This window comes from Poecilia reticulata, linkage group LG9 (assembly GCF_000633615.1).
Source record: "Poecilia reticulata strain Guanapo linkage group LG9, Guppy_female_1.0+MT, whole genome shotgun sequence".
Classification (NCBI taxonomy): domain Eukaryota; kingdom Metazoa; phylum Chordata; class Actinopteri; order Cyprinodontiformes; family Poeciliidae; genus Poecilia; species Poecilia reticulata.
The window spans coordinates 20,461,748-20,485,828 of record NC_024339.1 but is presented as its reverse complement, the minus strand read 5'-3'; the positions used below and the strand labels follow the sequence as shown (position 1 = coordinate 20,485,828).

The window sequence follows — 24,081 nt, the reverse complement described above, 5'->3', positions numbered from 1 at the left end:
TTGTTTAGATACGTTCTTCAGCTGTGACCTTTTGTAGCTCCTTGTAAAAGGTGTCAATGACTGCCTTTTGCACATTTGTCCAAGCGACGGTTTTCTTTATGACTGTGTAGTCCACTGACCTAAACTGAGTGATCAGGAAACCTTTGGAGGTATTTGAGTTAATTAGCATATTGTGGTTTAACACTGTGACTTTCCTACATTTAACCTTTTATTCTAATTTGTTGAATTAATTTCAAATTCTACAATGTTGACCTTTTTCAAAATAATCAATTTCTTTGTATTTGTATATCATTGTATCATCGGTTTATCATTACACTGTGACTGTATACCACAATATGAACTGGATGAGAAAACGAGAGAGACGGCGTTGACAGTGTAGAGAAAAACTTACGAGGCGGTTTGAGTGGGGGCAGTATCGGATGCAGGTTTCTGTTACAAAAATCTTCATCCGTGCAGCACTCTAACGATTTCCTCTCATGGGGGAACACCGTGTCCTGAGGACACAGAAGTCATAAAAAAACTGAGCCTGGTATTAGTACTTAGTACATACAGCACCTTTCACAATTATTGACAGTGGGGGTAAAAAAAAATAAAATAGTTTAAATAAATTTGTCTCTTGTTGCAGCTTGGCAATATCACACTCAAACTACTATGACTGTCTCAATTGAACTTTGAGGTCTTTGATATTGTTTTTCATCTTTCATGCTGTGCTGGATGTGATTCATACATGTTGCCACAAAATACATTCAGTTTTAAGGTAGTTCTGCCAAAAACTAAGGAAATGTATGAAAATCTTTTGAATTTCATTTTAAAATTCTTAAAATAAATCCCTCATTATTCTGCCACTTTGGAAAAATAAACCTTTTGTCAAATACTTCCAGGCAAGAAAATTTCGATCTAAGTTAAAGTGAGAGAGAAAATGGCTTCCTTTTTAAATATCTAGAGTCTAACTGTATCTATCTGTAATCAAGCAAAAATAAACATAATAACCAGATTTATAGTCAACAGAGTCATTTTGTTTTTGTTTTTTAACACAATCATTGGAAATCTTGCTATATAAAATTATTTAAGCACATCAATCACAGACGATTAATAAGTGTGTGGGAGGAAAAAAAGGATATAGAACTGAATTGTGATTTTCAAACTCACTCTGCACTGAAACTCAGATCCGACCAGCCCCAGGCAACCTGCAGTGAGGAACGGCACCCCGCCCTCCTCCTCCACCATTGTGAAGCAGTACCCATCCGTCCTTCAAAAAAAAAAAGAAAAAAAAGGAACATTCAGACACAGAAAAGTTAACAAAACAGATGGATATTTTATTAAAACATGGACTTATGTTGGTTCTGTGTTGCTGCGTTACCTGCATGTGTTGTTAGTTGAATCATCGGGGCAGTGGTGATAACAGTGACACCACAGGAACCTCTGAGAAGACAGAGCAGGAGCTGTGCTGCCTAATGCCTTCTTCCCACTCTCCACTGTCTCCTTACTGGATGCCTTTAGCAGCATACTGTCCAAAATGTTGCCTGTGAACAAATTAAAAGCAAAAAACAGGCAGATTTAAACCTTAGAAATTATACATCTGTTTTATTCTCTACATTGGAAATGCACAAGTCAAACAATAACAGGGAAAATGGACACTAAACACCAAAAATACATGCAATAAAATAGAAGTTGATTTAAAAAAAAAAAAACAGATTTTATAAAAGATAAAAAGCATAGCCGGATTGACATTTTAATTGAACATCAACAATTCTGACAGTTTCTTGATTTTCTGCTAGTTCATGTTGTGTGAGCTAATCAGATGCTTCTGCTTTTTAATAATTTATTGCTTGGTTCTAAAAGAGGCAGTAGACTAATTATGATATCATATAAAATAATCAACCTGGATGCAGAGGTCATAAGCACCAAACAGCCAAAAACAAAATGACAAATTAATATTTGCTAATCAGAAAGAAATGCAGTGCCGTAGATTTGAGAAGTTCCAGTACAAATTTAATTGGACTGCAGTGAACCAGAAGCAGGAGCTGATTTTAACCCATTTTAACCATCATCCACTCCCAAAACCAGTGGGGTTTGTTAAATAATGTTCTTACTGACAAGGTTAACTATTAATCCCAATAGAAGCTAAAATTAGGGTATTTCTTTGCATGTTACACTTTACCACACAGTGGCAACATGCCAAATAGTAAGATTTTGTAATACTGTGTGTGTGTGTGAAAGATTTGATCAGATTGTTGCAATATGTTAAAAAGCTGCCATCACTAAGCTATACATGTCACCCTTATTGAATTTTGAGATTCAATTTGATGGAAAACTTCAACTCTCCTGCGGTATCTCCGCCGCTTTTGGTTTTCCATAAGGATCCAGCAGAGGGCATTTATTAGGGCTGCATCCTAATAAATCTGCTGGGTTTATTAAAGACGCGGCCCTCCGTCTCCAATGCCAAGCCATGGATTCGTTCACGCCGAGCAGCGGCTCTATTTCCCTCCTGTGCTGCTGGATTGACAGCCCTCAACTTAAAAGATGCATCATATGAGTTTGAAAAAATTTCTCCGCCATGCCTGCTGCTAGCATGTGCTTGTTCTAAATGAAAATTTAGCACTTTCTTCTTTGATTTCTAATTTTGACTTCCAATGATTCACTTCCTGCTAAAGCGCCCCCTGGTGGTTGAAGAAAACTCAACAGAAAAGCCGCACCGGGCTACAAGCCGCATGGTTCAAAGTGTAGGAATAAAGTAGCGGCTTATAGTCTGAAAAATATGGTAAATAGCTATGCATAATTTGTGTCTGCTGATGTTTAATGGCAATAGTGAAGATGTGGACCTGTCCTCCTTGCTCTTTGATCTATTATGCAGTTTAGGTTTCTCATTTGTCGGCTTCCTATTCGCCCGTCATGGCAGTTTAATGCTATAGATTGTGTAACTCTCTGCTGCCCTGATTAAACTCCTCATAATGCATTTCCTGAGCCCTGCCTCTCTCTCAGTATTTGTTGGTGGGTTTGTAAGTTCCCCTGAGGGAGGAAAGTTTAATATCTGCTCTCCCAGAGTTGGCATGCAGCGAGTGATGAGGTCACAGCCAAGACGACAAATATCAGTGGAGCAAACTCTGGATTCACATCTGAGCTTCATGAGCTGGCTGACTGAATTGAAATATAATCCAGCACACAGTGGTGAAGCACATCGAATCCACTAAAACAACAAAATACGAAATGGACAAGGAGAACCTGATGAAAACATTCTCCTTGCATGAGAAATAAAATAAATGAGCGCAAACACCTGATACCATGGCACTCTCTCACAGCAGATTATTTAACTTATCCAACCCCTACAGCTGTTAAGAGACTAGAACAAAGCTCCAGTTTTCCCTGGTTATCTCATTTCAAAAGGCACCTGTTTGTCACTTGAGGGGAAAAGGGGGATCGCAGATGTGTCTTTCTTCCACGGCTTTCAAGGTTTTTATTCATACAGAATGAACAGTGAGGCCAGATGTACAACAGCTGCAAGCATCGATGGTCCTAAGCAAGCTCTTAAAATGAAGCATGATTTTGGAAGCAGATTCTGGCATTTTATTTAAAAATGTTCACATCACGGAAAAGCTATGAGAAAAACTGTACATACTGGAACAAACAGTGAAATACAAAGATCGGGTCAATACTTTTCACATGTCTAGCTTGTTAAAAGCTAAACGCTGTAGCGTAAGTGTAAAATAAGAACATATATTTTAAAAGAGTTGCTTTATAACAAGAAAATTGTACCTGAAAACTTAACGGCCAGCAGGAAGAGAGTTTGTTAAATGATCTGTTCCATTTGAGCTGAGTCGTAAAATGGTACAAATGTTTAAGCTTAGACACAATGACAGGCTGATTGAAAGACATTAAAGAATGACCTAAGAAGTACACTAAAACAAATGCAACACTGCGTGTGCAAGATGTTAAATTTACCTAACATCTAGAGTAGTAACTAGGATTACAAAGGCAAGTCTCAAGTTTGTCCCTTATATTTTGTCTTTCTAGGCTGATGTTTATGTTTATGGTACAAATATTTCCACATACACAGGAACTATTTCAAATAGTGTCTATATGCACCAACTGTGCTGACAGACAGCTAGCAGTTAGTTGGAGACTGAAAAAGGGTCCAAAGGCTGATAATGACCCCAAGTTTAGACACTCCTGAATAATATCTGAAAAGATAAAAGTTGTCAGATGGTATAATTAGCCTTATTTGACGGATGTACAAGAGGTGTTGCAACAAAACCTAAAGTTTTGTCGCAACCTATGGTCATGACTGTGGAGGAGTAGCTCTCATCTGTTGTACTTTTGTCTTTTTTGGGGGAAATTTTGTACATAGCAGCAATCTGACTAAAAAAATCTTAAGTGTGTGCATGTGCACAGGAAGTTGTCCACATTATGGTGTTAATAAAAATGTATCTGAGTTTTCAGGAGTTTTGATGTCTTTTTCTATTGAGCAATACCTTTTTTTTATTTTTTATCTTGCTAATCAAAAGAAACCTGACGACGGGCGGGGCCCCTGTGATGTCAGGCTGCAGTGGTTTTAGTTCTGAGGGAATATTGTTGTTGTGTTTGATCATCTCATCTATGCTGTCTCAAACAAATCACAAAAAAATCTGCAGCGACATTTAAGAGCCTGAGAAAACTGTTTTTTTAATTTTTTATAAAATATCACAGGTGCAGAGTCTCGTTTGTCTCATCCAAAAGTAAGAAATAGCAATTTGAAAATAAAATCGTGCTACGGTATTTTAAATTAGTTAACACAAATTAAAAATAAATCTAAAAAGACAACTTGTTCTCCACTCAAACACTCAAACGTTGCTTTTGGGATTTCTTTCAATGAATTGCTGAACTTTAATTTCCAGCACTTCCCCTTCCTAAATGTCCCTCCTGTACACATGGGTAATTTGTTGACAAAACTGAAAGAGAGGGACGGTGGGGTTTAAAGAGGTCACATTAACAATTGACCGATTTGAGCGAAAGGGAACGAGGAAGAGTAGGAGGGGGAGAAGAACAGGGGATTAACAAACGAGAAGTGACAGAGCTGCAGGGAACTGGTGGGCAGTTTAGCAGCACACAGAGGGGACAGAGCAGAGGCCACTGGCCTTTTCCACCCTTTCTCTCACTCTGCCCTCTTCCCTCTCATTTCTCGAGCACACTCACTAATGCTAAGTCACTTTGTGTTTCATTTATTGCCAAGCACCCCTATGTTTTCCTCACTTAATAGATTTCTCTGTTTGACAGCTCCTCTCCTCCTCTCTTGGTTTAGTAAACCAATACTTAGGCGTTTCCATTTTTCCCAACTAAACTGTCAATTATTTTTTTCCTTTGTTTGCTCATTGTTGCTGTTATCTTACAAATCCCTCTGATCTCATTCTGTGAAATTCCTTTTCTCTTCCTCGTATAATTTGCTCTCTGCCTTCCCAGTGTGAGTCCAGCGGATTGTCATGTGAGGTGCTGCTGTTCTGTTGACAAAACACAAAGCCTTTCACATCCAAGTCTGCACCTGGGATACTTGGCTGCTGCTCTCCACATGCTTGCGTGTGTGTATGTGTGTGAACATCACTTGGAGAGACACAAACAGGCAGCGCACCAACGTTGCTATATGCAAGAAAACCTCTTACAGAACAATTACCCCTTAGAGAAAGTACAGTATAAGAATTTTTTAAGAAAAGGAAAAAAAAAAGAAATGTCTGTTATGGTGTCTGTGTGAAGGAAATAAGTTAATGCAACTTCTTCTAGATTTTAGTGATCGTGGGCTCCTGTTTTGGCTGTAGTGGGGAGGTGAAGTGTATGCAGGAAATCCTGATCAATACAGTTTTAAATTATCTGTATTAAAGCTCATGCATAAACTCAACTCCCACCTGTTGATGTGCTGTCTGCAATTCTACCTCCTCAGAGATGTGCAATTGCAGTTTGCATGACCAATTTAAAAAAAAAACAGTTTTTGTGTGCATGCAAAATTACATTATAGGTAATAGGCATTATTATGTTATTTGATCAAGTTTTTAATTAAAAACTGCCAGTGGTATGAATAATGGTGGGATTAATATATCTTTGAATATAAGACTTTCTTGAAGAAACTTCTGTCCAGACAAAATATTGCAGAGTCTATAATGGTTTTGGTAAATCAGTTAAGTGGGACACAATAATAATACTATCGTTTAACTGGTTCTTAAAGTTTACAGAGAAAAACAAAATGGACAGGGTAAAAATTAAAGTTTGAAGTGGTTGCAGAAAACACAATCGGCTCTTCTCCAACACTAACGTCTTATTTGTAGAGACCATTAAAAGCATTTCCAATGTTTTATGAATGTGCTTGGTTTGGACTATAGAGATGACCTTTAAAAATGGTGACGCATGTTTTCTAGAAGCCTTTCCAGTCTGTCCGCAGGAGACCAGTTAAAGATAGACTGAAAACTTTGACCTGACAGTTTTATCCAAAGCTGGAAAACATAGTTTAGCAATAAGCAATAAACTTTATCTATGAAACATAAATAAAGTTTTATGTTTAAAATCAGACCACCTTCTGTTGTGTTCTGATTTTGGGCTCAAAGACTTGTATCAATGTCTAAAATTGCTTTAAGTTGGCTAAGTTTCCCAGCACCTCATTGACACAATAATTGTTTCAAGCCCTTTGACTGAAATGGCCTTTCATATGCCAGTGTGAGTTCTCAGGTCTACCCTAAAGGCTATTTTTCCTGGCTTGATGGCAGGATTTGGAGGCCACTGCCAACACACAATTAAAAAGCATCCCCCTCAAACCCTTTAGCCTTTTCTTTTCCACAGATGTAGCTTTGTGCTAAAAAGAAAAAAAAAAAAAGACCCTTAAATGGACAGAGGAAGTGGAAGTGAGGGGAGAGGTATTGTGAGTGAGGGAGCAAGATGAAGAGCCCAGATCTGAAGTAAGATAGACAGACAGAGGAGAGCTGAGACAGAGGGAACATATTCATTAGTTATCATGGCCATGTCAAACAAGACCAACCAGAAAAACCTTTTCACCGACCCCCGTGTAAACACCGCCTGCCCCCCCGACTCCACTTAAGACTTACTCATTTGACCACACTGACATTCACCACCCTCCCTCACCCTGCTGAAGTTATGTGCAGCAGTTAATCTTCCAGGTGTTTGACAGGATGCTCCGCACAGCAAAAGAAACACGGAAGGTGAAAAGCTCTCTCTATTTTCTCTCCGCCTTTTACTCCCTCTCTCTTAACTTTTGTGTTTCTGTCCACAGCTAAGTACACTCAGTTCCTGCTCTTAAGTCCACGTCCTTCTTCCTGTCAGTGCAGAGATGAGCCAAGCCATCCCACATACAGAGGAATGCGATAATGAACCCCGATTTCTGCATGCAGGACGCTGGGAAGCCAAGGTCGCCAGTCTAGCTGTTTTGGCTGCGCGCAAGTGTTTGGCCTTCAAGTTTGTGTCAAAGGAGTTCCTCACAAGGTTTGCTCATTTTAATTGCCGAGTTTGACTATTGCACATTACCACCCAAATAGAATAATTGTTAAATTGTGTGCCTGCTCCGGTTTCGTTAGCTCACCTCAAGTGGCAAAAAGTGAAGCCAGGAATAAAAAAGATACGAATTAAATTACTGCATTGTTTCCAGTGATTTTTTAATTTTTTTTAAATCTCGCTTTTCTGTTTTAATAGTACATTATAATTTTTTTTTCTAGAACCCTGAATGTAATTTTTAATAAAGAATTAGGATTTAAAAAGGAAATATTAAGATGAGATTTTGTGTCATAGATTTTGCAAAGCTCTGCAGGACTGTAGCTGGTTTCAGAGTCAATTTCTCTGTAAAAATGGCAAAACCATTCAATAATAGTCAACTTGAAATCTATGACATTATATTCCGTTACTCCTATGAAAATCCTATGAAAATTTGAATTTGCTATATTTGAAAGTAGCGTTACACAACCTCTATTAACTAGTTCTATAACATGTTAGAATAAATTGTCCAAAAAAGAAGACAGAAATAGAGTCTTCATGCTCAGACAGAGCTGAGGTTAATTTTGCAGAAACAGAATAAAAAAAAAAACAGATGGATGTTGTTTCATTCAGCTCTTCTATAGTCCAACGCAGGAACATCATCAACAGCTTTTCAAGCATTCCTTCATTATGTCACACTGATGAATGATGCGGTAATGATCCAGCACGCTTTTTTGGCTTTACAGCTGTCATGTAGCTGCTTTATGCTTCAACCAGAGGGGCGTGTGTCTGGGTTTATGTGCGAGACCTCCTTTTCACGGGCCTGATTGACAGACACACAAGGATGCCGGAACTCTGAGTGAATTCCAGAGGGCCATCAATGTTCCCTTTGAAATAACAGGAACGATGAAGCGGTCCTTGAAGGAGGTGTGAGAGCAAAGCAAGAGAGAGAAAGAGGACCAGCTGGTCTCCTCCTGAAAAGCTCCTTTTCTCCCATTCGCTGCCATCTGTGAGCTCCTACTCATCACAAAACAGCCCACATCAATTCACAGACAGCGGGGATCCGGCTGGATCTGTGGGCTGTGGGTGTGTACTGTTACTAAGTGTGATGCTTGTGGTTTAAATCCAACTCCTAAACTCTGCCCTAATTTTACCAAGCAGTACAGTCTAAGATTGAAAGCTTTAGTAAAACATGTGACTATAAAAGTCAATAAAATATATTTTAACAGCCTAATAAAAGTCTAAAATCTAATCTGGCTCAGAAAATTTGCATTAATTCAACTAAAAAACAAGTAAATGTGTGAGAGAAAAAAACAGTACGTACATAAAAAGCTGGACAAGCCTGATTGCAGTGCGCACACCCTTAAGCTCGCAAACCATATAGTGAATAACCCGTTAATTCAGTTTCAGTCCCCAGTGTGAATGACGACTCAGCTCTTCTTTTTCTAGACTTTTTGCTTCTTAGGTGAAAAATATCTTTCAGTTTAAAGCATAACTAACTGAATGTAATTAACAAATATAACTTAATTCCACTTAGTGAATGAAGTTACTAAAAAAAGATTCAAATAACATTTTAATTTCTTTAATAAGTCAGTGATTTAAGAGCTTATGTGATGTAGATTGGACAAATACAACAAAGTTGAGACATATGAAACTCATACACCTCTAAGAGTTACTTTACGTTGTTCACATGACTATTATTTTTATTTTTGTTATATTTTTCCATATGAATTATTTGAAATGTATATCCCATTAACAGATGCAAATGTTTTTTTTTTTCCTTTAATGTGTCTTTCTGTCAGATTTTATGTCTCAAAATTCTGGTATTTTTCAGGGCAGGGGAGACTTTTTATATCCAAACATCTTGTTAAAGCTGAGAATGGCTGTATTAAGAACATATTTACTTTGAAGTTTGAGAGCCATTGTATTTATTCAGTGCCGGGTTTTTTTTCATTATTTTTTATTTTTTTAACTGCTGCCACAAAGCCATAAGAATCTCTAAAGATCCACTTTGGGATCCTACAGCATCTGTTCTTGTGTTCTGTCAGACAAATGTGTGTGTCACATAAGAATGCTTTATATAAAAAACATTCACAGAAACACAGCAGGCACAGGGTCTGTGCAGTATCCGTATCAGTGCAGTGTTTTAAACAAACACTATTCTCCTCTGCCAGCTATGATCTACAGCTTCTACACTAAACTTTAATACCTACTTATACATACATATATATAGTGCTGAGTGTTGTACGTGGGCTTACGTATAAGCTGAGTTGGGACCCTCCTTCCTATCAAGAACATCACCACCACTAAAAGCATTCAAGACAGATTTGGTGGTATCTAAGGTGGGCGATTATAATTGGCTGACCTTAAATAATAAGAATGATTTGCTACAATGTATTTATGACCAAACCAAGCATCAATTCAAAGAAAAAAGTTAACTTATAGCTATGCTAACATGTTTAATAATGGTGAATATTCTTTGGACTTTTCGAAGATAAACCACTTATTTTTATCATGTTCAATGTAATATTGTCACGTGAGATTTTGTTCTGAAAAAGGTGGCAAATAAACAGATTAAATAAGGCGTCAAGGACACACAGAAAAAGCTGCCCATGGCAAATATATCTTCAAGTGTATAATTTTACACAAAAAACAGGCAACTATTAGGATTCAGAGACACTCGCAGACAAACTGATGAGTTAGTTGCTTTGAAAAAATTTTTTTTGTGATTACTGACAAGCCTAAAGAAAAAAAAGATAAGCGAGTGTGGAATTTCTGAGTAAAATAAAGAGTTAGAAGCTCAATAATCTGCACACACGTTTAACTTTGTTCAACAGGAATGCACATGCAAAGCTTGATTACAGTGACAGGGATAGATTAGATTACTCACGTGGGTAACTCTAACCTAACTAACAAAGTTGTTGGTTCTGGTTTTACACTGAAACAAAAATGGCTACTTTGACGAAAGTGGAATGAAGAATCAAAGATTCATAAAATAACAGAAGATATACTTGCATACAAAGGGAGGAAATATTATATAATTAGTGACAGGAGAAATAAAAAAAGCTTAATATAAAGAAGTGTTTTTAAAAAAGAAAAGTTAAAACTGTTTTCACAATAGGAAAAAAAATAAATAAATAAGGTAGGACTTAGGGACGTCAGTAAATTGTCATTACAGATTTCACTGACATTTTTGAAAATCTCCCCAGAGGCAGGTTACCAAAAGTGGATGAATTTGCCATTAGATGGTGACTGTGGGACGGTTGAGAGTGAAACACCTCTTTATTGTCACACCGAGGACTTTAACAACACCTTCAATAATGGCTATGGTCCCAATCTTTAGGAAAGCAGCAAAACTTTGCTCCAATTATGAGTTGATCCCACTCCTCAGCCACCGTGAGGGAAGCTACTCTAGGGTGTCCGAAAGGAGCTTCTGACTGAGCTTCCAACACCAGCTTCAGGAGGAGCAGGGTGGATCTTTCTTGTTACTGATTAGTGTATACGGGGTCTCATTTTAAACAGATTGGACAGACTATGTGCTAAAAGTGCACATATGCTCTAAAAGCAAAAATAAAAAGCATATATCCACCTAAAAAAATCAGCTTTATGGAACCATTCGCAACATGGTGTCATTGGGAGAGACTTAGAAAAAAGATCTGCTGATGACAGTAAAAGTCTAAACCAAATTCAGGGAAATGTCCCTCACAATCGACAAAGGTTATAAAACATTTTCAAACAATTTGGAATTTTTTTGTTTCACAGTGAAAAAAAAATGTACAGCTGGAAAACACTGAAGACAGTTGCCAATCTGTCTTGAATGGCATCCGAGCATCTGAGCAAGTTCACCCCAAGTTCAAACCTTGGAATGCTCAGAGAGATTCCAAAAATTTCTTCTGCTAGACCAAGACTCTATACAGACCTTAGCTGGCATGCCAAATGTTAGGCTTCACATTTATCTAGTTAGTAAAAGACTAAATTAGGGGTCAAGAACAGTTTAGAGATAAGTAAGAAAGCATATGCAGCGATATCTTCTGTGCACATGAGAAAATATTTAGATGCTTATCTTCTACACCTTTGGTGAAAAACAAATTTAGCAGATGTTAAGCATGGAAATGCAGGGTGGATAGTCACATTTTCTTTCAACACTTGTGTTGTTTAGTCAATCATAAAGTCATATTTATAACAATGTAAGGTGATCTGAGAGGCAGTTAAAGTTCCAACCTGGTCAAATAATACAAAACATGCAGCAAATCTGAAATTAAAATATCACTGACATGTTCTTAAAGAATGCACAAGTGAATGAGAGTAAAGTTCAATAAAGTAATGAACAAAATATACTGCCACAACATTATTTTGACAACAGCTACTTAAGAAATGAAAAAGCACAAAGCAAACATACCATTAAACTGCAAAAATACAGTTTAAACGGCAAAAATACAGTTTAAACTTTGACACCACGTAACAGCAATGTCACTCAGCAATCATGGCAACATATCTTACAAGTGCTGTAACAAAAAACCTCATGATAAATTAAGAAAGTCTAAGATCTACTGTCTCCCGCTGAGGACAAAAAGTAAAAAAAAAAAAAAAAAAAAAAAAGCCTCTGTGTTGGTTAGTATCTTACTGTGTGCCACAGGAACAGAGAGAGAATGTGTGTAGAGAAGGAACGCTTGACGGTGTTAACATTACAGCTGCTATGTGTTTATTTCCAAAAGTTCTGGTCTGTGGTGTCTCAGTCATCTGCAGTGACTCAAGCAATTGCTTTCCATTCAGTGTGCATGGTTGCATGAGTTCAGATGTGTTCGAGTGTAGGTGGCTATTAAAGGGATATCACCATATTTCCAACATTAGCGTTGATAGCGTGAAGAATGTGGGCATTATAGTGTATTTATGTGTTGAAGAGTGACTATGCTGGTTAATGTGTGTTTAAAGCTGAATGCTTTTCACTGTCTCCTACGCCTGATTAGCCTCCCATTAACTTAGTCACATATCACCCATCAGTGGCTCCAGACCTTCTCTTAACTATCTCACTGGCCAAACATGCTGCCAGCTGAAACCCTGCACACAGTAAGCAGGCACACTCAACATCCATTCCCATCTGGACACCCATTAGGTACCTATCACAGCGTATGATGATTGTCTCTATTGCAAAGCCATTTGGTTAAAAGAGTAACTCTTGATATGCACAAATGACCCTGAATAACAGGGTGAATTTATTTATTTTTCTGATGTGACAGTTCAGGACAGATTTAGAAAAAAGTGTAACAGAAATGTATGGCAAAATGCCTCACATGTTGTGACAAACTGCTGAAGCATTTTGCATGTTAAGACTTATACAATGAAATTATTTTTAAATGTTGTGGAAGTTGAGACAGCTCAACAGAGGAACGTACAGTACATTTTGCTCTACATGACAAAAGAAATTGAAAATGTAGAAAAAAAAAGCAGAGAATGACATAATCACTTACATGATGGAAAGAAAAAAAGCATTTGCAATTGGCTCAGAGGAACAGGACACTGCTGTTTTTAAGGGCACAGGTGACAAAATGGTTTGAAGATTGAACAAGCAGTTGTGAGAATTTCAATTTTGTTCTAAGAAATGAAAAAACAAAAACTGCAATGAGAGCTGGAGGTTGGGTTAAAAATGTTGTTGTTTTGTTTTTTTTTTACAAGGGGCCTTGTCAATTTTGATAGATCTTTTTCTCTATAAATTAAGCTTTGTTTCTGCTCACAAAGCTTTAGCAAATCACGGAGGAAGTAAAAACCCTGTCAACACGTTATCTATTAAACTGGCTTGGCTTCATACACGTATTTGTAGAAACAGGTTTACTGCTGAAACACCTCTTAGCTCAAAACAAATGAAGTCATTTTGCTAAACTGAGATCTGTTTGAGAAATATTTAGTATGCAGCAAGATAGATAGATAGATAGACAGACAGACAGACAGACAGACAGACAGACAGACRGACAGACAGACAGACAGACAGACAGACAGACAGACAGACAGACAGACAGACAGACAGATAGATAGATAGATAGATAGATAGATAGATAGATAGATAGATAGATAGATAGATAGATAGATAGATAGATAGATAGATAGATAGATTGATAGATTGATAGAAAATCTATTCAGATGCCAAGAGCAGAAGGGGGGGTGGGCAAAGTGATGGAGCATGACTGCATGGAAAACTCTAAGCCCTTTAGTCTCTCTGTGCTGCAGTTGTGACAGCCAGCTATGCTGTGCTCCTCCTCACCTGTTATCTGTCCATCACTTAATTGTGTTTACCATAATGTGCAGCCTGCACTATCAGGACTTGAGCTCACAACAATTATTAAGACATCTATATTATTAATGTTCCTGAAATTTTTTTTCAGAATACTAATATAAATCTAAACTTTACATTAACTGAAAATTTGCAAACAAGCAGTTTATGTGAAAAAAGTATTTCGCGTCTCACGTTTCTTTGCTTGAAATCTTACTGCTGGTTGATGATTTAGCCATCCCAAGGAAGGAAGAGACTCCAAGCAGAATTTCATTTGTTGGACCATTTCTGGTTAAGTCCACCAACAACATCTCAGCAGTAACTTTAAAAAAAATAATCAACCAATACTTTTAACATTTACCTGCAAAATTAACAATAAATAGTCAAAACGCTTGATAACTGCATCACCCTGCATTAACTTAAGGTTATCTATTAAATACTTATCAGTGTGCATTTATGTATGTTTTATGTGGTGTAATTTAATGTTAATTTTGCATGGTTATTTATGGAAGTTATATCAGGTGAATAGGAGGTGTGGGACATTGAAAAAAGGTGAATATCCTGCTGGTAAACAGCTACATAAAAATAAATATTACTCAAAAATGTATCTATAAATATCACTGTATGTTTCTAGCTCAGACACAACACTCAAATTAGCTTTTAATTATTATTACTAATGTTAAATAGACATGAATTGATCAATTGGGCAGAATGCTTCCAATTTTTCCTTGGTCAGCTTTTATCCAATTTTCTTTTGGGATTAACAAAGTATTTTGGAATTGAACTGATCTTTGATTGCCAGACAAGATGGTGGAAACTCTTTTTTCTCACTCTTTGTTAAATGTAAGAAAACTGATTCAAATCCACTACCTCTATCAAATAACCTGTGGGTCATTTTTCATTTTTAACATATTTTGGGGTACTAAGCAGTCAGAAAGTTCACTTATACTCAGACTGGTACACATAAAAAAAAAAATCTTCTCGCTCTCTACCCCTCTCCGTCTCGCACACGCACACTCCTTCACACACACACGCGCATACACACACAGTATGTCTTTCTATGCATGCACACACACAATTTCCTCAACTCCAGCTGCGTCTTAAGAAGTCAGTGCCAGACTGGTAATCTGACTGGCTAGAAGTTACCCGATCTGTATCCATTACAGCATACAATACCCCTCAGTCTCAAACTCTCCACACTTCCATTAACTGAACATTTTAGAGGTCATCTGAATAGAACCATCTCTTCAATGTTTATATCAGCCATTCTATGGGAAACATGCTGCATTAGGCCCATGTAAACAAGTTAATGCTTCCTCCTTCGGATGTCATACTCAACTTCTACCGAATTGCCCTCTAGACCCTGCTTTGGTAATTTCATCCAGCGGCTGACTACTGAATGTGATAAAGAAAGGGCTAAGGTGTGAGTTTGCTGTACCATACTTTATACACATTTCCTATAACTGACATAATCACTTTACCTCTCAGCCCTAAAGCCTGTACATTAGTGGTTCTAATAGATATCAGTTTCCATCAAGTGAATGAATGCATCCTGGAAAAAAAAAAAAAAAAAACTTTTAGACTGACGAGTACCAAGGAGCCAGCAAAAGTTGCACTATGACCCAGCTCTAGGGCACAGTGCCTCTTAAGGAATTTAAAAAATAAAATTCTTGATCAAAAATATTGAAGTTTGCTTTCTACAAGGACAATATGTTTTCGCCTGCATGCTGCAAAAGACTAAGATGAAAATATTTGAATCATGAACACAATTACAACAAATCGATCTTTCTGAAAATTCTCAGGAAAGAATTAAACACCTTTACAGAAATTACAAGTTCAGCAACGTAATTAGCCTTGCACAAAACAAAAGGAGCTAATGGGAGTTTTATTCCTTTAGAACTGAGCTTTTATCCCTGCGATGTGCAACAGCCTTATTAGAGAGCAGTGACAAAAGCAAAGCAACTGGCAGGGGCTTTGACTGTGAAAACCGATACAGTAGTGCTTATTCCCACCAAGGACAATGAAATGTAAGCTATCGCACTCCCTCGTCACTTCCCAGAACTCACATTGAGGACTACAGCCGGGTGTAGGTGGAAGGTCAAAAAATATGTGCATGTGTGTGATTCAGAAAGTGAACAAAGTCAGTGTGCTTCCAGTCTCCTTGTAAACTAATGGCTGCCATGTCCTTTATTTGTTTACTGCAGAGACAATGACAAAAACGCCAAAGAGCAAACTGTGCTCATCTGAAAGACACAACAGAGGAGCTGTCAGCAGCTTTGTCTTCAACTGCAAAACAACCAGCTGACTCTATAGGCCTCGGTTGAGTTCATAAGGAATCCGCGAGTTGTTTTACAGTGGGAGTGTGGGCAGACAGTTAAAATAAACAAGTGAAAATAAAACACCTGCTTTAACTATGTCAGCAGCTTTTTTTCTTTCTTACTGTCCCTCTTTCTTTTTTCTCTCTTTCTTACAATTATTGGCCTGTTCAGTCGGAGCAGAGCGAGTTGTCAGAACAATCCATCATCTGTGTGTCAACCACCGAATGATCCCGTTTCCAGACCAGTCAGTCATCTACTGTACGTGTCAACAAATGCACAGGGCTGCTGCAAGTCTAAACAAAAAATGGTTTTAAATCAAATTGAGACGAGTGACCCTGATTCAGCTTTCATAACAGAGCAACGTCTCAGGTCACAAATATGATAAGGCTTTAATGTCAAGTTAGACCTGTTTAATGTTCCAATCTAAATCTCCACCGTCCCTAGGGAGGACTAAATTTAGTTCTAGTGGTGAGATGGAAAAGAGGGTAAAATTCAACAAGCCACTGTTATGCCTCTGAGATGCCAAGCAGGGATGTCACCGCCTCTTGGTAGTTGACTTAAATATTCTTGGCTTGAGGGTGTGATGTGGTGGCAGCACATGGGCAGAGCTGGCTGGTGAGTTTAAGCAAAAACACACCTGAACTGCAGTGGTGCAGAGAGTACTACACACTATTTAGACACATTGAGCAGAAGAGTGTTCATGTAGATTTCACATCCTAACATTTTCATTTTTTTTTGCTGAGAAGATAACTGTACATTTTAAAGACTTCAAGAAAACACTGTCATCTTTCATAGCACCTCACTACACTTCATTACTAACAACAAACAGAAACCTCAATCAACTCCTGTAACGTTATCTCTCCCTGTTACTGTCAAAGATGTGCCAGTAACGGGGAAAAAAAGGAGAGTGGAATTTCCATGTTTTGGGACAGTTAAGACAAATTAAGACTGATGATGAGCCTAACTTTACAAACACTGTTTCCAAACCAAGTGGACACACCTCATCTTACACTGAAAATGTAAAGGATTGCTATGATTCTTAAAGGGATCATCAATAATGACCTCAATAAGTGGCACATATTAAGGTAAAGTATTACTAACGTGGCCACACAAAAATGAAATGCACAAGTTTTCCTTGAAAAACATCATGAAGTAATTCTGTGGCTGTGTTGGATAATGCAAAGTTTTTGCTATTTTTTATCTAAAACTTTTTAAGACAAAAGCACTGGCGTATTCATCATCCACAAAGTATTACAAGGCTTTCTGACTGGTATAAACTAGATTTGGGTAAAACCCCTGAGAAAGCAGGAATTAGTGTGGTGTTAGCAGAATTCAGAAGAAACAGAACCAAAGTCTGATGAAAGTTTGAACAGTTTTTTTAAACATCCAGAGAATTCTGCTCAAATCTGCACAAATCAAGGACCAAACCTTTTCACTCCTTAAAAGGCTCTGCAGTAAAGTTAGACATGGAAAACTCACAACCATGTCACAAGTACTTTTTTATTCAATAAGAACTGGGAAATAGAAATACAATAATTAATTTAATGTGTATATTTTTTTCCACTAAATACATATTTTAATGTGAGATTTAGCATATGTTTTACCCTCTGGCAGCTCTTCAGAGACTTTTCAGACAGATTGGCCACTGGTCGCATTCAAATCCTCTATACGTTTGTGTGTACGTTTTGAAACTTCCATTGAATTCTTGATAGCTGCTGTAGCATCTCAGAAAAAAAACAAAACAACTCTGAGCAAAAGGTCTTGACTACAGATGAAAACCCAGAATGACAGACATGCGAGAGGGATGGCAGAAACACACGACAATCTCAGCACCTAAAAGTTACGAGCCTCTGCTGGCTTAAAATAATCGCTCGTGTTCAAAATAAATGCCAATCTCTTTAAATAGAACAACAGTGAAGAAACGCAATCAAAGAGACAAAGAAATATTTGATTCTTTTTTTTTTTTACAGTAAAAGTTAAAATTATTCATAACCTGACAGATTTCAATTTAATTTGATTTTATATAACTGAGAAGTTTGTTTCTGAAATGAAACAGGCATTTATGAAAACAAATAACAAAAGATATATAATAACAAAACTGTGTAAAAAGATATTGAATTTTGTTCCAGAAATATATTTTCTTTTCACATTGTAATTGTGGTTTTTCAAAATGCTTCACATCATGAAATGTTTATGGAAATGAAACCAATCAAAACATTCTTCTAAGTGCAGTCCAGCTTTTTACATCTTTCCACTGTTATTTACTGATTACTTTTGGGCATGAGCCTCTTTGGGGGAGGTCTCACCGTAATCTGTAAAAACTCTCAATCACATCTAAGTTGGCAGTCTGCTTTGGGTCACGCCAAATCATATTACTTCCTCTCACAAGAAAAATGTTAGTGAAATTAAAAAGCAATTTAAAACTAATTAAGACTCATTCTTAAGTTTTTATTAAACAAGCATAACATATTCGAAGAGAAGAAGCAAACATACAAGTTTTCCTAAATGTGTAACGATACAATAAATCAAAGATAAACTGACATTCTTTTTGCAACACCTCAAATATCACACTGTTGATACCAAACATGGAAGCAACCAATGCAGCTGATGCTAGTAAACATAACAACTGTTGGTCTGTGGTGGAACATTTCTCTACCTGTTTTGAAGTGTATTGTGTGTTTTTTTTTTGTTCTTTATTCTGGAATTAAAGAACAGGTGCATCGAGAGCCTGAAATAAGTTTTTTTTTAAATAAATTTTCTTAAAACTGTCACAAATATATGTTTATATACATTTGCCATTTAGCTATTTGCAAAAAAGATACACAGTCGACTTTTATTTAAAAAACAGCTATATCATATGGCACGAAACTCGATCTAATGAGACATTTTTTTGAAGAACTGGCACTGATAAGTTGATCCACTGGGTGCAGACATGAATGGTATGTCCAAATGTAACAAACTATCAAATATTTTGTGTCTCAGATAACCTCTACAAAAACTACCACAATTTTAAGATGTTTGATCAAACTCACTATGATCGCAGATTATTTGCAGAAAACAGACACCGCTTACCAAAGTGTGCTCATCAAAGTCACAACTCAAAGAAAGACCTTAGTTCACACATTCACGAAAGCACACATAACAGAGCCCATCTAATGAGCTGCAGCAGAGTGACATCACTGCAAAGCCAAGGTAGAAACAGCCAAAGTGTTGAGGGCAGCAGTGAGTGGAGAAAGTTTACTGTAACTTACCGTTGGCCTGTTGTTGGAGGGAAAACAGTCCAAGCAATAACAGAGGACTCCGGCTCCAGAGACAGAGAGAGAGGCAGCCCCTCGGCTTTTCTCCCTGCTCTGGCATGGTACAAGTCTCCCTCCGGTGCTCCTCACTTTTCCTCTGCGCTCCGTTGTTCAGCTCTTTCCACACGCCAGGCTCTGACGCTCACAACCACTGGCTCCCCCTCTGAGTGAGTGTGTGTAGTATGTGTCAGAGAGGGAGGGAGAGCAGGACGTGGGGGGAGTATCAGGCATGCAAGCCACTGTGTGAGTGTGTGGGTCCGTCGCAACGCGAGAAAGAGCACACCACACAAAACACACCAGCATCGGCAGCAGCCGTTGGTGCCGATCGTCCTCCAACCAGGTCTGACAGTAGCAGTGAGGCCAGCTGAAAGACAGGGAGAGAGAGGGAAAAAGGGGGGGAGTTAACTTTACTCTGCTTGTGGGGAGGGCTGACCAACTCACAAACACACACACACACGAACACGCACACACACACACCCCCCCACACACACACACATGCACACGCACGCAGATATTCACTCAGAGATGGAAAGAAAACGGGGGCAGGGAGAAGACAGAAGCAAGATGGGGTTTAGAAAAAGTTAGGAGAGTTATGGGGGATACTGAAGACACAAACTAGGATCTGAGAGATTCTGAGTCTGTTTGCAGATTTTGCTCGAAATAACTTCTGCCTGTACTGCGTGAGTTAAAAAATGATACAACAATTGATTACACAAAGCATCTGAGCAGTGACAAACTGAGTACTGACTTTATCAGGAGGCTTGTAATCTGCACAACTGGTCATGTTATATACTTTTGTTGTTTCACTCTTTGTATATCCAACTTGATTATTTAGATACACAGTATATATATATTTAAAAAACAAATCCAAATCTTTGGAAAATAAATATGCCTGTCTCCTAAATGTAAGGAGACATGCAGAATGTTGCTCAGAGTACTTTTGGTTTATCTACAATATTTCATAAGTGTTAAGCACAAGTAGGGATCAGAACAACTGTCAATAAACATGTTGAGACAGAAAATCAATTCAATTAATGAAAAAAAAAAACGTTATTATTCTCAGAGGAAAATTTAATGTTGCAATAACTCTTAGTATCTGTGTTTCTGCACACTCATTATAAATGTCTATCTCTGTGGGCAGGAAGGATCTCACGTAGGAGTTTGTACTGCATCATATCTGAAAAACCTCTGAATGAAAACACTGTTGTGTCACAATCTTGTGAAGAGCCTGCTCCTTTATTAAATGAAGGACTAAATGGAGCATTCACTTCACAAGGCAATCCAGTTCCCAGACCAAGGTAAACCTTCTTTATCACTTTGTTGAGCTTTTTCAAGTCACTGACTCTAATGCTGCTGCTCTAGCAGACAGAACGGATTGCACTCTCTGCAACATCATCTGCTAACACTGAATGGCCTAAGCTTCCTCAAGAAGTACAGTCTGCCCAGCTACTTCTTGCACACAACTTCACTGTTGTGTCTTCTCTTCAGTCGTCTTCTCTTCAGTCTGTTGTCTAGTTTAGTGTTTCCCAACCCTGGCCCTCAAGGCACACTGCCCTGCATGTACTAGACGTTTCTTTGCTTCACCCCAACTGATTTCAATTGATAGCTGATTAACAGGCATTTGGTGAACTGCAATCATCTGAATCAGGAACATTAAAGCAGGGAAACATCTAAAACATGCAGGGCAGTGAATGTGCCTTGAGGGTCAGGGTTGGGAAACACTAATCTAGGTGACCTGTGTCTTCTGAAATAAGAACATATAACCAAAACTAATTTGTGATTTCTTTCCACAACTACTGCCATAATTCATAATAATAGTAATATATGATGTCACATCTGTGCTGAACATGCTCTAGTTGGAAAAACCTACTGGAGTTGCTTGTTGTGTCTGCAACACCTCACCAGGAAGGCGTCCACAGGCAGTGAAGGAACTTGTCCACAAAAACAGATAGTACAATGGTTTGCAGATTCAAAAAGTTTGAATTCATTGTTTATTCTTCAGTCCTACCTTTTACATGCAGTGCTTGAAAAACAAATTAAAACTTCATTGATCACACCCTGTCGTACATAGAGAGAATACAGCATAACCATTTTTGGCTATAATCTCTACATTCTCGTCTACGTGTTGAGTTTAAGATGATGACCTTTAGAGAACAGGTCATTTCAGACATATGCAAACTAATATTTAAATCAAACTGCACTAAACGCCGTTTGACTGATAACTCTCCAGATTCTCCTCCCATAATCAGTCAAAATCATGTCTCACTCTTATTTTACAGGGAGCAAAGTTTTATTTTTGAAAACATTTTGTATCTAGAAATAGATACTTTATAAAACCGTGTTGAGAACACCTCTTTGCACAGTGGAGAGCTGTTCAGGTGGCTGGCAGAGACACTTTAAAGGCGCTGTTAGAGATTACATCATACAGGCCTGAGGCTTTTATACTAATAAATAAATGGGCTGAGACACTCTAATAGACCATTTCCTTTCCAGAGCTATCCTCTTGCCTTTAGGGCATTTACTGCTGACAAAACTCCATGTGTATGTGTGTGTATGTTTCTGCTTTGAACAATTTCCTTTTAGCATGAAAAAATGCATCACAGATTTGAACCATCACTATATAAGAAACCGATTCAATGTCTTAAAAGTTTCTGGTAAATGAAACTCTTAGATATCTGCTTAAAGTTTATTTTCTTTGTTCGTTTTCATTTGTAGAGACAAAGAATAGGGATAAGGCTGATTATCTGTCCTTGGAGAAAGAAATTAAAAGTACTTCATCATTAGAGAGAAGTTCCCAACCTTTCATATACAAGATTAAAAGTTTAAGCAAAACAGATCAGATTCCTGTTTCAAGTTTCAATGAAATTCTAGTCATAATTTGCACATAGAGTAAGAGGTAAGAGTTTCACCAATCAGTTAAGAGATTTTTCAATCTACCCAGTATTTCTACTATTGACTTTGATTTTGGGTTGACAGGCAAAATAAAGAAAAACCTGAGTATTTAACTGAGGGAAAAAAAGACAATTTTCAGTCCATTTAGGCAGTTTTTAAATAAAATAGGTAAAGACAATTTAAAAAATGAGAGTTATGATTTGATTTGAAAATACAAATGATCTTTTAAATACAGAAATTTTCTGATGGATTCAAAACTATCCCCATCAAAGAGCTGCAATATGTTTGCTTTTATTTTATGTATAAGATCCCTTAGAAAGAAAAGAAAAAAAAAATCTGAATTGGTTAAAATTATTATCAACAGGTCAGACCTCAAAGAAACATGATTGCTGAATTTCTATTGTTGACATAACTTTCAAACTACAAAGACAGTGAGTATGTCATCGGACAATTTTCATCTATTTTGGAGCAGACAAATATCAACAGATTGATTAGATGTCAGCTCTATATGCGGTAGGTAGAACCCACACAATATTTCTTTGAATCAAACGTCCAAATCAGAATTGGCATGTCAGAAATCTGTATGGGTAAAGACAGGAAAAAATATTATAATATAATAATATTACCACATCAAAACACCAGGTTGGGAATTTTGATAGAGATTTTATTTCACATCAGCATAAAAATAAAAATTCTCTATGCTCTTCTTATTAAGATATTTCACTCATTATTGCATATTTTTCGTTTTCTGTAAAGCAAAAAAAAAATTGCCTGCCCTCTCTCCCCCTTGCTTCTGTCTTTCTTTGCTGCACTCCTCCCCTCACTCCTCTTCTCTAGTGAACCAGAATGTCATTTCAAGCATGTCTAACTGCGGGAATCCTTTTAAAAACTGTGACAGCATTTGCCCCCGATAGCTGCGAAACTGTGTATGCGAGTGTGGATGTTTGTGTGTGTCATGGGGCATCAGTCTTCAATACCTTTTAAATAACAGTTTTTGAAGGGGTCACTTCTTGATCTGCATATGATATCTTGTCTTCAAGCAAATCAGCACAGGCATTCATCACACACACGCGCACACACGCACACGCATGCACGCACGCACGCGCGCGCACACACACACACACACACAACACACACACGCACATGCATGCTTCTCATCACAGGAGTCACCCTCATGCTGGGTGCATGATAAATGGCTCACACTGGCACAAGCAAAGGATGAGCAGTAAAACTAAGGGGAAAAAAACAGAGGCAAACAAAAGGATAGTGACGAGAAAACTATAAAGAATGGTGGATGTGTGTGCTCATTTAATACAATGATTTCTGATGAACAAATGATAGATGACGCATGGCAACCTGAAGTAAGAGTTCAGAGAATGGACGAAAAGCAGTAACATTGTTTGTAAAGCTTCCACTTTAAGCCACAAATGAAGTTGCCTATATCTGAGTCTTCAGCAGGAATGTTTCTCTGTTTCATAGGTTAACAGCATTCAAACAGCTTTTTCTCATTCGGATGAAAAACAACAGCTGATGCCTGAGGTCAGTACTTTACCTGATGTGCAACTCTGAATCATTTTTGACATGCTGACTCAACACAACAAAATAATAACGTCTTTCACTGGGGATGAAATTTGTACTTCAGTATCATGTCTTTTTAGAAGGTGAATCTTTAGGACATTTGTCTTTAATCTCTTGAGTTTAAATATTATAACATAAAAAGCATGACAGGCTGCTAGTTAGCGGTTTGTCAATGGGGACAATCTTTGTGGTGAGAGAGGCAAATGTTTTCTGGTGACGTTGGAAAACCCAACACCTTTGTTATATCAGAAAACATTGCGTTGAAGCATCCTTCAGATTAGTGATATGTTTTATG

The 24,081-nt window shown here is 37.6% G+C and overlaps 1 protein-coding gene across 2 annotated transcripts in view; it reads right to left on the bottom strand.

Moving 5' to 3' along the window:
* bmpr1ba (bone morphogenetic protein receptor, type IBa) overlaps positions 1-24,081 on the bottom strand; it is a 64,334-nt gene that overhangs the window by 5,505 nt on the left and 34,748 nt on the right. For both annotated transcript variants that reach the window (XM_008418506.2, XM_008418507.2), the window contains 4 exons: positions 19,272-19,680; positions 1,361-1,523; positions 1,150-1,249; positions 392-494 (listed from right to left, as the gene is read on the bottom strand). In XM_008418506.2, coding sequence (XP_008416728.1) covers positions 392-494; positions 1,150-1,249; positions 1,361-1,523; positions 19,272-19,377 — 472 coding nt within the window. In that variant the 5' untranslated portion in view covers positions 19,378-19,680. The remainder of the gene's footprint in view (positions 1-391; positions 495-1,149; positions 1,250-1,360; positions 1,524-19,271; positions 19,681-24,081) is intronic.